General features: G+C 36.0%; 2 protein-coding genes across 3 annotated transcripts; both read left to right on the plus strand.

Annotated features, from left to right (window-relative positions):
• Positions 1-3,120: 3,120 nt before the first annotated feature.
• Positions 3,121-10,592, plus strand: LOC141426516 (uncharacterized). Of its 2 annotated transcripts, XM_074085491.1 has the most exons (6): positions 3,121-3,350; positions 4,183-4,607; positions 4,701-4,838; positions 7,794-8,042; positions 8,824-9,000; positions 10,088-10,592. In XM_074085491.1, exons 1-5 carry the CDS (start codon positions 3,322-3,324, stop codon positions 8,952-8,954), a joined length of 972 nt encoding a protein of 323 aa, XP_073941592.1. In that variant the 5' UTR covers positions 3,121-3,321; the 3' UTR covers positions 8,955-9,000; positions 10,088-10,592. The 2 variants fall into 2 exon arrangements, with proteins under 2 accessions (XP_073941592.1, XP_073941585.1); XM_074085484.1 differs by having other exon boundaries at positions 8,824-10,592.
• A 4,591-nt stretch (positions 10,593-15,183) lies between these two features.
• On the plus strand, positions 15,184-15,891 carry LOC141440862 (uncharacterized). Its single transcript, XM_074105442.1, has one exon. The coding sequence runs from the start codon at positions 15,184-15,186 to the stop codon at positions 15,889-15,891; it is 708 nt and encodes a 235-aa protein (XP_073961543.1).

A 15,891-nucleotide genomic window follows, 5' to 3' on the forward strand; every position in this document is an offset into this window, starting at 1 on the left:
AACAAATTTTTAAGTAGCAACAATTAATTTAAAAAAATTAAAGAGTTTCTTTACCGCCAAATACGACAATTACGACATTTATTTATAGATATCATATTGTTTAAGGTCTTACAGTTATCTTGTTACTTATTTACCGCAGTGCAATCTTATACATTATACACTGATAATTAAATTCAATAAATGTTATTCTCGCTACAAATTCATGTAAAGAAAAATATATTTATTCTAATTAAAAAAGTGTTATACAGCACAAACATTATAGATCCTATTTACTACGCACCTTTTTGATAAAAATAAATGCTTACTTGTACAGTCAACGTCATAAATAAGTGATCACTTTTGTACCTTGTCACTTTAACATTATGTTCGAAAGCCATTCGAAATTGTGTAAAGACTGGAAGCAACAAGCTACAGAAAAGATCACTTATTTATGACGTTGAATGTACTGGTCTTATTCTTATTAAACTTGTACTTCAAACCTGCTCTCTAATAATCATTGTGTATATATGTGTGTATGTAGCAATGCAAAATTACAGCTTCCGAGCTAACACTTTATAAGCTAGTGACAAACGGACAGTCGGACAGAACGACGACAATGCCAAAGCTATAACGGTTTCTTGTAGTACCTGAGGCTGTATTGTCTTAGGTCTAGCGAGCGTATCCTATACCGTGTCAACCGTGTCACAGAAAGAAGCATTGTAAATGTTTTTGATTCCAAGAGTAAGACAATAAGGCCTCTGGACAATACGGTATTTGACTATTTTGTATATGTTTTATAAATTAAAAATTCACAATGCCTGTTATCGAATAGAGAAACAATTTTTAAGCAACCTTTACAAATAACAAAGTTAGAATGGTTAGAAATTCAAGATTAAACAGAGAAAGACATACTGGCATGTGACGTCACACGCCAGTACCGCCATACTTACTTGCTGCATAGAGAAAAGCGTTTGAATAAGAGACAGGTTTACAGATTTTTCAAAAAATCACTATAAATCCAATTTTGAACCGATTTAAATTTTCTCTTCGCTAAACACTATCTGTATCAAAATAATATTAAGATATGGCAAATTAAGGAGTTGTCAAATACCGTATTAGTCAATAACTTTCAAAACCTTCTGGGTGGCAGATTCCATATTTCTCCATCTTGATTTGGGTGTTATTTGCAGCACAGCATCTCCATCAAGCGTCGCCACATTATTTATGGGCATCCTCTTTTGTGTTAGCCAATGCCCGTTGCAGCAGAGCATAATATTGATCTGATTTAATTAACTCTTTTCCAGGCACAGTGCATATATCTACCACATGAATGTATACAAATATTCAACCTTGTTTTTACAAATATGTATGTGTCGGCGGCCGATCGTAAAATCCGCCAGATCACGAAATTACAGGCCATGTCGTGAATGGCGCCATTTCATGAATCGGCTAAGGGGCTTCCGCCATATATCGTTCAAAACTCACCGTTTAACGGTTACCTAGTGACGTTTAGGCAGATCATGAAATTCCTAAGCATATTATGAAACACCCGCCATTTCATGATTTTGGCAGTTTAGACAGATCATGAAATTCCTAGGCATATCATGAAACGCCGCCATATCGGTTCTGGCACTTCGCCGGCCGCTACCGCGGCACGCTCGCTTCGCTCGCTCGGCTCGTGCGTTGTGGTTGCAATTCATACTAACAACTCCTTGCTTCGCTCGTCGTACCTAAAATTTTCTCTTTCGGCATTATCACTAGGCTAGGAATATCGAGGAATGCGTTGCTCTAATCGATCTGCCGTATTATTTTTCAGGCACATCGTGATATGCCTGGCCAACTTTTAGGCATATCATGAAAAGGCACCATTTCACGATATGCCTAGGAATTTCGTGATCTGGCGGATTTTACGATCGGCCGTCGACATATACAATCAACCGAAGTCATGAAAAATATTATTCGTTTATAAATTAAGCCATCGTAGGAGTCGTAGGAAACAATATAAAACTATGATTCATTTTGTGGTTGGGTATCTAAATTCACGAGGCCTGGAAAAGGGTTAATGTATTAAATACAGTCACTGGCTCAAGAATATACCCATAAATTCAAGAACATCTTGCGGTTCAACTATTTGTCATCTGATAATAAAGGAAATCAAACAAATTATATTGCTGTGTACAAATGCATACTCATACATTAAAATGCTTTGAATTTAATGATATCTCTGGCCCTTTCTCCTTGTATAAAATGATCATACTGTGAAACATCCGTCAACAGCTCATATAACATAGTCGTAATTCATCTGTATATACTCACATTAATTTACTATCATTACATTTGTAATTTTGATTATTGCTTTTTAACATTATTTTTGAATTATAGTATAAGATGTATACTTTAGTCAAAACATAGACATGTATGTGTAGCATACATATACGAGAGCTCAGGCGCAGGGAAATATTTTGCCAAGCCACTCCTTTATTAAGGGCGTACCGTACTTGTTACGCTGCTGCCAGAATGCTGGCTGGATACTTCAAAGTAAATTATTTTGTGTTATACATACAGGATGTCCCAAGACCATGCCACATGGAGAGAAAGTATCTTTAATTTTGTAGATAGACAATTTTACTGCAAGGAGATTTCATTTTGATTTTTAAAACAATTGAGATTTAATTTTGATTTTGAAAACAAGCCTTTTGATCGGTGTCATAAAATTACGGGCGTTTTTTTTTTACTATTTCTCGAGTTCGATTCCCGGTTCAGACAGGCGATTATTCAAAACTCTTTGAATGCAGTTAAAATAGTTTTCAAAATCAAAATTAAGTCTCCTTTCAGTCAAATTGTCTATCTACAATATTTAACATACTTTCCCTCCATGTGGCATGGTTTTGGGACACCCTGTATGTATAAAATTTTAGCAAAAATTAAACCCACTGCAAAAAACATGAAAATAATTTTCTACTCATTTGAATTCGGTTCCTCAGCACAAGCCAGCAGAAGTGATAAAGTCTCACTCCACTCCATTCCTACTGGCGCCGGTAAATATTTTCATTATTTTTGTAGTAGTTATAATTTTTTTTTCTGTTTTTATTGTAACTAATCCAAGTTATAGCAACGATTCTTCACCGTTTACAAAATATTGCTTTCAAATCAATCCACCGTCTTCCAGTAATCGGTGAATATTCTTTAAAAAAATAGGCACCTGTAGGTACAGTCGAACTTTGAACCTTCTCTTTTTTTATTCGGTTATAAAATAGTCTAATATCGTAGATGTTACTTACTTATGTATTACATTTTCTATCTAGTAATTCCGAACTAAATCATTTTAACCGCTAACCCTAAATGGGAACAGAACAGAGCGGCGGGACTACGTAAGTACAATATCAGACTATTTTTAGCACAAAATCATTTGTAGTTTACGATTTATGAGTCCAGCCGTCATTCAGACCGCATAATACGCCCATAAGCCCAGTTTAGACGTGCAAGGAAAAACGTTCAAATTGCATTACAATGGGGCGCTCGATTAACCACTTTATTTATACTCGTTCGCTTTACGGGCGCACAATGTAGAGCAACGCGCACGATTTTTATTGCAGGTCTAAACTGGACTTTAAGAAGTACCTACTTACTTGAGAAAAACCAAACCTAGCTCCCCTGCTATTAAAGTGTATAATCCCCTTGCCTAATCTCCCCTGCTATTAATATTAAAATATAAGCTTGCTGTTAGAGCGAGACAATACAAATAGCAATCAGGCTGAGTGAGTATGCAATTACCTAGGGGTCACGCTCGCGAACCCAAGATTTTGGAAATGTTTCATACATACAGTTAGGTACAGTTTAATTGGATTTGTATCCTTAATTGCTATAATAGGTATGGTTTTTTATATTGTTCTGTCAGTTGATTTGGTTGAACTTGAAAAGAGCTGATGATCTATAAACCGCTGAAAAGTAGGGGGTATTGCCTTATTGCCTAGAGACGACATGATTAATCCGACCCTGCTTGCTTTACAAGAATACTCATAGCAAACAATTAAAGACAATTACATTATATAATTATCAAAAATTCAGAATACTTAAACGTAAACGAACTAAGTCTTAAGATATCCTTGGCGATTGTTCTTTGCCAAATGGCCGGTGAATAAGCAAACTAATCAAAATTATGATGCATCGAGTTATGAGCTGGTAATGTATGTTTCCTTGCAGCAATACGCTGGCCAAATCCTTACCTGCAACACTTCCGTCACATTCATATTGCAGCAACGAATTGAAGGCACGAGAAATAGAAAACTCCCCGATTAGTAAAGGTCTCAACTGGACATTGGAATCTGCAGCTTCACCAAGGTCCACTAGCAGAAGCACAGACAGTCGAAACTCAAGTCATTCGTCACAATCTCCTAATCTATCAAGACTAAACCAATCAAACCACATAAATGAAGAAAACAAATCCAGAGTTGTTCTATTTTACTTAATTCCCATTGTGATGATCGTAGCCGCCCTGGCGTTTTATTGCCAACAGTCCTCTCTGGCGATTAATGATGTTTATGATGAACTAAGATTTCATACTGACCTAAATGAACTAGGAGCTAAATATAAAGTTGGTGGAAACTCCATTCTGAAGATACAAACAGGTGCTGTACTATTCCTTCACCAGCAACGCAAGTTTTACTGCAACTATTTTATGTATCTTAATGTTTACTACAACTTTCTTCTAACAATTCCAGGAATATCGACAATATACAAAAGGGAAGACACAACAGGCTGTTTAATATTTGTCTATAACAGTATGAGCGAGAACTTTGATCCGATCAAGTTTGATGGCTTTGTTAATAATGTTGCATCGAAAGCGGCGAAATTTCTACGTAAGTAACCTTAACCAAATCTGTCGTCATTGCCCTATAAGTACATTTAAATCATTTGATTCTTGCTCCACCATAGAACGTCCTCGCAGCAAGTTGCATAATGATTTTCCATGTCAGGCAATGCAAATATAACATCGCTATAAGGCTGCGTTTCAGAGATGTGCGAGGATGTGTTGCGTGCGAGGAAATTGTTTTTCGTGAACCAATAGAAACACATCATTTACCTAGCCTCTCTCCGCTCAGTTGTTTCCCCCAGAGCTATGCTGTGCGAGGATAGGTTAGGGAGGGGGGGGGGGTTATAGCGGTGTACGGGGCGTAGCGGGGCAAGCCTTACGTTACGCAGCTCGAAGCAAACACCGTATAAGCTGTCAAATGCGTCGCTATGATTGGGCGTTAGTCGGCGTGTTAGCTTCATTTCATAGGCGAGCCACGCCATTTCGGCAGGCGTTTGTGTGATATAAACAAATATATCAAAACCAATGTTTTTCTTAAAAAAAATAAAGAAATTGAACAGCAATCCTTTCTAAAACGTACTTATGTACTGTAATGTGTTATAGTTTATTACGAATCAGTTCCCTTCCGGATTTCTTAATCAAAAAGCACAAGGTCATTGAATCAAAGGGAAAATACCGCCAGTTTGTGTTTAATTTTGAATGAGCCGGTGGGGCATAGTGGGGTATGGTGCCTGGGGCAAAGTGGGGCACAGTATTTGGATTATAAAAAAGTATAGTTAGTGAAAAGTGTTGTAGTTTTTTTTTAACTGTCGTTCGTTAGTTGCTAAGAAATAAAACTATTTCACTCGTTTCGTTATTTATTATGGCCACCCCCAATGCCCCATAGGAGACCCCACTTACCCCTACACGCGGCATAGCGGGTCAAATGCCTTTTGTCATTAAAATATTCGCATCTCGTAGATTAATTACGTTCTTATTAACATAAATGTCTCCATAGTCATACGCAATGAATTAAGCTATGATTCTAAGTTAACACTTTAATTCTAATCACATTATTTATTTTGGTATTTAGGGATGTTTAAACGTTAATTAGCCTTCTATGCCCCTCCCCCCTCCCATTACCCACTAAATAAACAGTTTCTATTGGTTCGTGAAAAACACATTCCTCGCACATTTCTGATGGAAACGCAGCCTTAGTCTTGTAGCCCGAAAAAAGTGTATTTTCCACAAATGTTCCGAATTTATTGAAAAGTCGCTAATCTTAAATTTATGAGAAACTAGCTTTTGCCCGCGACTTCGTCCGCGTGGAATAGTATCTTTGGAAAGTATTTAATTTATTTAGGGTACCTATTCTGTCAATAATAGCACATAGAAACTTCTACGGTTTACTGAAAATAACCTATTTTAATACATTGCTTTATATCTAAACTAATTTTTTTTGTTCTTCCATTCTTTGGTAAAACATAAGTATTCTACCCTGCCAACACAAAAGGACTAATTCTTCATAGTGAGCTCTTGACATCTTACGTCCTGTATTGTAAGTTAGGAGGGTAGGATTATAATTAAGACGGCATTCTTACTAAGCATTGCTACACATATTTCTATACTTATAGTAAATTTGTTTGGAATTCCTTACGAACTTTCATCCCCATATTTTCAAGTAGGTATGAAAAATGACGAAATTTGAAAAGAGCCGGAACAAATGTTTTTTAGGGTTCCGTACCTCAAAAGGAAAAAATGGAACTCTTATAGGATGACTTTGCTGTCCGTCCGTCCGTCTGTCTGTCAAGACCCTTTATCCCGTAAACGTGCGGAGTATTTATCGAGTTGAAATTAAAACCCTAAACTCAAAAAAAGTTATAGGGTACTTTCGGCTGTCCTAGAAACTTGAAATTTTGTATAAAGGAAGCTCTTACAGCAAATTTTATTCCCTTTATAGCAAAATAAGTAAGAAAAATCTGAAAATCATAATTTTTCATGTTTGACTGTCTATGTTAATAAGCCATGTAAAATGACCCCACATTGCGTACATTTTGCTTATGAGCTTGGCTCTGCTAACACTTGATATTCATAAAAACCTATGCACGGAACCCTTGACGCGCGAGTTCGAGTCGATTTTAACCGGTTTTAAGAAGAAGAAGAATTTAAAATAACGCTCGAACAATTATTTATCTCTTATCACGTGCCCAAATACCAAGTTTCATAAAGAAACATCGATTTATCTTCGATAATGACGACCTTCCATATGAGCTTTCATCCCCTATTTCATCCCCTCACAGGTCGAATTTTCAAAAAAGCTAAAACAAATACCGACTTATTTCTTATTAAGTGCCTAAATGCTTCATGTTTCATGGTTTTATTTCCAACAGCGACGAACTTCCCCCATATAAACTTTCACCCCCTATTTCAACCCCTTAAAGCCTTTTTTTCGCGATAAAAGATAGCCTATGTTCTTTCCCATGGTCTATTCTATCTCTGTACCAAATTTCATCCAAATCGGTTCAGCGGTTTTTGCGTGAAAGCGTAACAGACAGACAGACAGACAGACAGACAGAGTTACTTTCGCATTTATAATATTATAGTATGGATTGTATAGTCTGATATTATTAACCGTACCTAGGTAGTAACGAATTTATTGAAAGGTAAGGCCGCCCCGAAATATTTGAGTATCTCGCTCACTACCTGGGCCAATCAACTTTTTTACCGACACTAATTTTTCAAACAATTGCAGATTTTTGTAAGTAAACATGTTTTTTCTGTAATTTAATAGATGGTGTACATGAATACATGCCATCCTACGTAAGTTCAACCTATTATACCGTGAAATATCTTGTTGGAAGTACAATTTTTTGGTAACGCAGGAGACGCCCAAAGTGTCGGTAAAATAGTTGATTGGCCCATCAACGTTATTTGTTATTTCTGATGGCGACTGTACAGGCATTACTCAGTTTGGGATTAGGATGTGTCGTATGATATTTATTTATTATTTATTAATTGGCAGGCAACGACAATGTCTCGGTTCAATACTTGGTGGTAGAAGGCTCAGACCTGAAGATGCAAAGTCATTCTCAGCTAGTGAAGGCATACCGGGAAGACATGGCCAAGACGGGCGTACTCCTCATAAGAGACGTGGAACACGTGCCCTCTCCCCTGGCAATGGCCTTCCATTATTACTGCGACGAGTTCAACCCGCTAGTTAAAAAGAGCGCCGTATTTTTCACATTGAACAGCGCCAAATGCCATAATTCAGGTTAGTATACCTAATAAAAAAAAAGGCCGGCAACACACTTGTGACTCTTCTGGTGTTGCAGGTGTCCATGGGCGACGGTAATCGCTTATCACCAGGCGATCCGTTTGCTCGTTTGTCCCCTATTCCATAAAAAAAGGAAATCAAGCCCGGCAAACTTTATGTAATGTCCGCTCTACATGTTGACTGCGGGGTTGCTTGCATGCACTGGCCAGAGCACGTCAAGTTCTTTGCCTACCTTTTGGCGCTGATTCGTTGGCTAGAACACGCGAATAAAACGTAAGACTACTGTTCCATGGATGTTCCATGGATGCTTGTGTGAAAAATTGAAAGTTGGCAACCAGTGGGTTACTTTATCAAGAAAAGGTAAACCAAAAATATATGACAAGATATATATATTTGTCAAGAGGGCGCTATTGTTCTTATTTATATGGCAATAGTTCAGTATAGTCGGAACGGAACACTGCGAATTGGTCACTATTGGTCAAATATTCGGTGCCCATAGGGCAATTATATTCAAATTGAAATGCAGAAAGTGACTTATTGGAATCACTTTCAGAGTCAGACGTGTCACGGTGTCGGAGCCAACTTCAATCACGAACTTGTCCACGTGGATATCAATTATATGATCTGATTACCTATAGTAGTTTTCTATTTTGATTACATGGTCGCAACAGCTTTTAACATAACACTCAAATTTGTAACATCTTCTGAGGTCATTAGAAAATACGAGCCTCTGATCCCAAAATAAGTGTTATCTTAACGAATGATCTCATGTTTCCAGATGAGAAGTCATCCCATGCGACCGTAGAGAAATGTCTGAAGGAGAAATGGAGTACTATCCCAAAGGACAACATTGGACCTCTTCTTACCAGAGTTGTGAGCATTGTGGTGGATGTCACCAGTGGGTTTTGATAATTGTTCTACTGACTACAGTTCGAGAGCTGGTAGACATATTTAGGTAGGTTTCGAGGTAAGCGTTAAACTTGTCCTAAACCTCTCTTAAAATACCCTGACACAGAGATGCTGATGCAAACCTGATTGGGGAGTAGTGGGGATGAATCAACCCTTAGTTACATTTTCAAAGTTTATAGTTCTGGTTAAAGTAAGGTCTCTACCCACTGCACCGTGTCATGCCATGACCGTAATAGTGTTAGGAACCGAATGTCAAGCGCATACTTGACACGGCACGGCGACGGTTGGTAGGGAAACATGCTAGTGGGCAGTCCCATACTTTTCGATAAAAAGAATATTTTTTCCTGACAGTTTGGTATTACGGTCATGTTAGTTACGGTGTAATGGGTAGACCCCTTTATAGGAGAGGTGTAGGACAAGATTTCACCAAAAATTTCAAACAACTATAGCTACTGGTTATCCAGTATTCGGTAGACGCAGTATCATTTTAAAATTACTTGTTTATGGTTTAACTTACTACATAGTTAGCTATTGAACAGCAGTTCACCAATGATACAACCTTCATAATGTCTCCTTAACTCTTAAATGTGTGGTGTAAGATGCAGCCAAATTTATCAAAAAAAAAATTAAGCATTAATTTTTATTTCGTTTTTTTAGTGTTACGGTTAAGAAAACTTGAATTTTTACGTATTTATTATTTTTATGGTGGCGATGCTGTATTTTAAAAACACTTTAAGAACAAAATAATGGTACTTAATGCATAAAAATTAAAAAAAAGTTTTTTTTTTAACAGTGTGGGTGATTTTGCTAAATATTTTTATTACACATTTCGATTATACTCGTACTGTGTAGTAACCTCAATTTTTCTGACCTTTTCAGTTTTTCGCTTTTATCTTTTAAACTAAGCAGATTATACGATATGGTATACCTAGATAATGTGCTAAGTTTAAGAGGTCAAAGCGAAAATTTTAAAAATTCTGTCTCTAAGAATTCCCTTAACTTCGGAATACTTTTTTCCGATAGATTTACTGGACAACGTATTCCAGTGACAAGTAAATTGTGTTCCAAAAACGTAATTTTATATAGGTAGCTTAATCAATATGTAGTATTATGCTAGTATTTTTCTTCCACAGTGAACTATATACATAAATAAGCAATAATTTCAATGATATAATGGAAAAAGAAGAAAGTACTTAAACAATTAATTAAGTAAATAATTCAAGAGTTTTAAAATAGTATTATACAAACGAAATGAGAATACCATTCGAAAGTAACGTTAGCACGTAAAGTCGAACAAATTTAATCATGACCCAGAGTGAAACCTTTGTGTCATGTTGACACCTCATACTTTTGTCAAGGAAATCATAGTGAAATTGATTTAATTGATTATGAAAAGGTACCACCCTGGGTCATGATTAAATTTGTTCGACCGTACAGTCAGTCAAGTGTAAAAATATGAACTTATTCAACGTTTTAAAAACAAGTACCTTAGCCTTATTCTGACGCAATAATGCTGTAGTAACATATTTTATATATTAGTGGTTCGAATAGATACTTATTTTTGCACTTGACTGATTTTAGTGTATGAAAATACACACATTTATAAGAATACATTCGGGGTAAAGCATTAAACAGTCATCCTATAAATAAATATAATAAATAAATATTTGGAAACAAAAAACTAGTGATATAAGATATATTATACCTTTAACTCAGCCAGGTACACCACTGTATGACGACCGGATGGCCAAGTGGTCAGGGAACATGACTACGAAGCTTGAGGCCCCGGGTTCGATTCCCGGCCGGGGCAGATATTTGTATGAATAATACGAATGTTTTTTTCTCGGGTCTTGGATGTTTTATATATATTTATCTATAAAAGTATGTTTAACCGTTGCCTATAGTATCCATAGTACAAGCTTTGCTTATATAGTTTGGGACTAGGTCAATTGGTGTCAAGTGTCCCATGATATTATTATTATATAGTATAGGTAATTTACTTGTAAAAATATTTATATAACGTTTTAAACTTTCGTGATTCTCACTCATAGTCAAAATACCATATACGGGGTATTTTGACTAAAATATTTATAGTTATTATTAGGTTGTTTTGCCAGTGTTTAATCAAAAAATAAATAGATATGTAATATGAATAATGTGATTTTTGATAAGTTATTTATTGATTAATGTTACGATTATTCCGCAAGATTAGAAGAAAGTTCTGAAGGTTCCGCACAAAATTACAGATTGATATTCGGAAACTTCATAACTCAGCATGACCCATGTACCTAATAAATATGAAAATTAAACAAATATTTTATTTAAAAGCTTCCCGTTCTGTCTTCGAAATGTCTGCAATCCCATGACGCTCCCATAACGGCAAAGTGGACAAACGCGGATGTGTTTTTAGTGGATAGTTCCCTTAAAGTGAAAGAGCCGCGCATAACTTTCCATGAAAAGTATGCAGATTTTATCAGAGACTGGTATTCGGATGGTATGGGCTTGTTCAATGGAGGTGTAAATGTGATTCTAGGTCGACCGCTTTCAAAAGAAGCGATGCTGAATTACAGGTTCATTATCATTAGACAGGCCTTTGCATCCAGAGACGTGGTTTCAGTGCAAGGGAGAGTGTAATTTCTGTAGTGTGGTGTATATACAGTGGTGGCCACATAATTAAGAACGATTTGAAGTTCCAGATTATTTTTAACTAAATCATGTCATGTGTAGTCGTGGGTCCTTCTTAGAAGTAACTAGTTACGTTATGAAATAGCCACATGAATAGAGCAAACGGGATTTAGAATAAAGAATAAAATTACTGTCATTTTTTTTCAAATTTTGTTTTTAATCTCTTTAGTAACAAATTCAAATAGTAATGAAGCTGGACAAATAATTAAGAACGATTTATTGAACGGTTCGAAAGTTTTTTTATTTGAAACTTAGATGAACTAAATCACACTAACGTGAAGTTTGTACAGAAAAAAAGCAATGTAATACATTTTAACTAAAATTAATAGTTAGTAGCATGTCCACGGCTTTTTATTACTGCCTTACACCGGCGAGGCATTGAATCTATCATTTTTTGACATTTCGCAAGAGAGATAGAGTTCCATTCTTCTAAGAATACGTCATACAGTTCTCTTAAATTGCCACACTGTCGATTTGAAACTTTTTTCTTGACTTCGCACCAAAAATGCTCTATTGCTCTAAGATCGGGGCTGTTGGCTGGCCAATCTAAGACAGAAACTGATTGCGATGTGAGGAATTCCTTAACGGTACGTGCAGTATGCTTGGGATCATTGTCGTGCTGGAATGTCCAAATAACCGGAAGCACGCCTTCAGCATATGGTAACATTGTTTCTTCCAGTATGTTTTTGTATTGAAATTGATCCATGTTTCCTTCTATCAGCCTAACAGGTCCAACACCTTGTCCAGAAAAACATCCTCAAATTTTTATATTTCCCCCGCCATGCTTTAAAGTTACTTTTGTGTACTTTGGGTCGGATGCTTTATTTGGAGGCCGTTTTACATATCGTTTGCCATCAGAACATACCCTATTTATTTTTGTCTCGTCAGAAAAAAGAACGTTTTTCCACTGTCTGACTGTCCAGTTTTCATATCTTCTTGCAAATGCAAGCCGGGCTTGCCTATGACACCGTTTCAACATAGGCACCTTCCTTGCTATCCTTCCGTGCAACTTTTCTTCCACCAAACGCATTCGAATACTGCGTGCCGAGATTGCTGAAGGGTTGTTTTCGCCAAAATATTCTTTTCTCAACTCATTAGACCCTTTAAAAGAATTTTGTTTTGCCAAACGAACGATATTTCGATCATCTCGACGAGATGACTTTCTTTGTCTAGGTACACGCGGAACATTTAAAGTAGTTTGATACGTAGCAAAATGCTTTATGGCGTGGAAAACCATAGTTTTTGAACATTGCAGATGATCGGCTATGTGTTTATACGACCAATTCTTGTCGCGAAGTTTTAGTATTACTTTTCTTGTAGATTTATCACAACTTTTATTTTTTCCCGTTGTTTTTATAAGAAGCAATCGCCTTTAAGACTTTTACGGCACTAAATGGCGCCAAAATTATTCAAATAATAACCTAAAACCACAAAGCGGCGGTCCGTTCTCTATTTAAATTTGAATAAAAAATAAACTATTCAGCGTTCTTAATTATATGACCAGCCAGTAAGTAGTAATACTAGGTTTAGATGTAATATATAAAGTTTATCTATTTTTTTAGCCAATTATATGTATAAATGAATTTACCGCTAGTAAGGAAAAGTTTTACGATACCGAGAGAAGTACAAAAATATACATACAGTTAGTAACACTTGTCAGTTTGAAAAAATCTTCTCTATAAAAAATCGTTCTTAATTATATGACCACAACTGTATCTGAGGCTGACTATCTAGTCACATTTGGTGTACTAAAAGCCACGTTAAAATATAAGATTCAAAAAAAGTATGTATGTATGTAAACTCTTTATTGCACATAAAAATAAAAATACAAATACACAGAGAGGAGAACAAAGGCGAGCTTATCCCTAAAAAGGGATCTCTTCCAGCTAACCTAGTTAGGAGAAAGTATGCGTGAAAGTGACCAAAAAATGTTTTAAACTTGCATCAACAGAAAAGGGCCTACTCCGAAATTCGTATCGTACCGTCCCTCTCACTCTCGTGGCAAATAGTAGCTAAAGTGTCAGAGGGGTGGAAAGACACGAACTTCGAATTTTGTAGTAGCCCCGCAGATCTGAGAGTTCCATCGACTCTCACGTATTAGTGTTGCTGGATTTGGAAGTGGTTTTGTTATTTATTTTGTGTCTTGTTTGACTTTTGATTATGTGATGGCCAACTGCTTGGATGGATGAGATTTTTTAAGGACTACTGGGTAGGTAAAAAAAAACTTGGTTTATTTCAGTATAACAAATATATTTACACATTTTACAAAAAAAAATTACCTCTAGAGCCTACATAAAAACTGCACGATTTTTGCTACCTCCCACCTCCCTAAGGCTGTATGTTCCAAAGTGGTTCCAAACATAATAAAAAAATTATAACAAAAAATAGCACCTGACTGCACCGACTTCAGACTGGTACAAAATTATTTTCATGGTTTTTTGTAGTCTGTTCTATTTTTTGTTTGTTTTTTTCACGCTTTTTAGTGTTAAAGATTTCTACATAGGTACTTATACACTTTGGTAAAAGATTTTAGGAAGATTTTTTTATTTTCATTTTTGCTAGTTTTTCTTTTTTAACTTAAGGAAAACATTAAAATAAGCATCTTTTATTGATGGAACTTTTTTATAAACGACCGTTTAGGAACTAGAGCGATCTGAAGTTGCGAGTTCGGCCATAGGATTACATTTTCTTACACTGTGGGATTACTAAGGAGCCAGACGTCAGACACTTAAGAAAACTCGGTTTAGATAAGGTTAGTGTTATCCTGCCCGAAGGGCATAACTACCCAGAATAGAAGCGGGAGCTTCGTCGAGCTGGTCACGGAAATTACTATCAACAAAAAACGTAGGTAAGGTCCGAACTCGCAACTTCAGATCGCTCTAGTTCCTAAACGGTCAAGTTTATTAAAAAAAATATATCACTAAAAGATGCTTATTTTAATGTTTTCTTTAAAGTTTTTCTAATAAAAACTAGAAAAAATGCAAAAAAAAGTTTTGCTCGAAAATTTAGTCCTAAAATCGTTCCCCTTTTGCTATACTCTGATCAGAGACGTTCATTATTGAGGAGTCCTGGTGATTCATCACCCGTTCCATTTCACCATATGAATTACGATGAGCTTAAATTGCTTAGCAACTGCGTTAAAGTAATTGAAATTCAACCCGTGAAGTACTTGTTTATTATTTAGTGGACTATAGTACCGGTTCCGGTCATTGAACAGATAAGACGCACGTCAACAATCTCTGCGTTAAATTACGAGAACTCAGTGCAAAATAGTGTGATCAACTGTATATCTACTAAAATAATCAAATAAAACAGAAACAAAGAAGATCAAACAAAACACAGTGGAAATAAACGTTTGGGAAAAATTTACGACAATAACGATTAAAACATAACCTTAAAAAGTGCAAAATAAAGTGAGGGTACTAGTAGAACAGTACAGTGTCAGTGGTATAAACACAAGAAAACAAACAATCTGTCAAGTGCCATTGATAGGAGTAAGTACTGACAATTCCAGTGTTGCCATAACGGTAAAATCTTACCGAAAATGGAGAAAAAAGATATGGAATGGCTCATGAAAATGCTAGATGAGAAATTGAATAACCAAACTTTTCTCATAACAAACTCTGTGACCAAAAATGTAATGGAGGCACTTGATGAGAAGATGAGATGCATCACGGAAGAAAATAATATTTTAAAATCAAAAGTATCTGAATTACAACTTGAAGTAAAGTTCCTGAAAAATGAGAAAAGGAAAAATAATTTGATATTTTTCGGAGTCGAAGAAATAGGGAAAACCGAATGTGAGCTTGTTGATTGCATAATGGAGGCAATAATTGAATCGGGCACACACTTTCAAAGCAACGAAATCAGCAATATATATAGAATCGGGAAACGTATCAACAACAAAAATCGCCCCGTCGTAGTGTCTATCACCTCATTATGGAAAAAACACATCATACTAAGAAACAAGTCCAAACTACCTCAAGGAATATATATTAAGGAAGATTATTCTAAAGAGGTGTTAGAAATAAGAAAGCAGCTTCAAATGCAGGTCGAACAAGAAAAGAAAAAAGGAAACATAGCATACATAAAACATGATAAATTAATAGTAAAGAAAAATAGAGACAACAACCCAGAAAAAAGGAAAAGAGAGGAGTCAGGTTCTCCGAACTCCTCAAATCAGAAAAAGACTACAAGTTCGAACCAAAAAAACAACCCCCTCCACCAAACCCCCCAGGAAAAGATATCATAA

Source organism: Choristoneura fumiferana, chromosome Z (genome assembly GCF_025370935.1).
Source record: "Choristoneura fumiferana chromosome Z, NRCan_CFum_1, whole genome shotgun sequence".
In the NCBI taxonomy this organism is placed as follows: Eukaryota; Metazoa; Arthropoda; class Insecta; order Lepidoptera; family Tortricidae; genus Choristoneura; species Choristoneura fumiferana.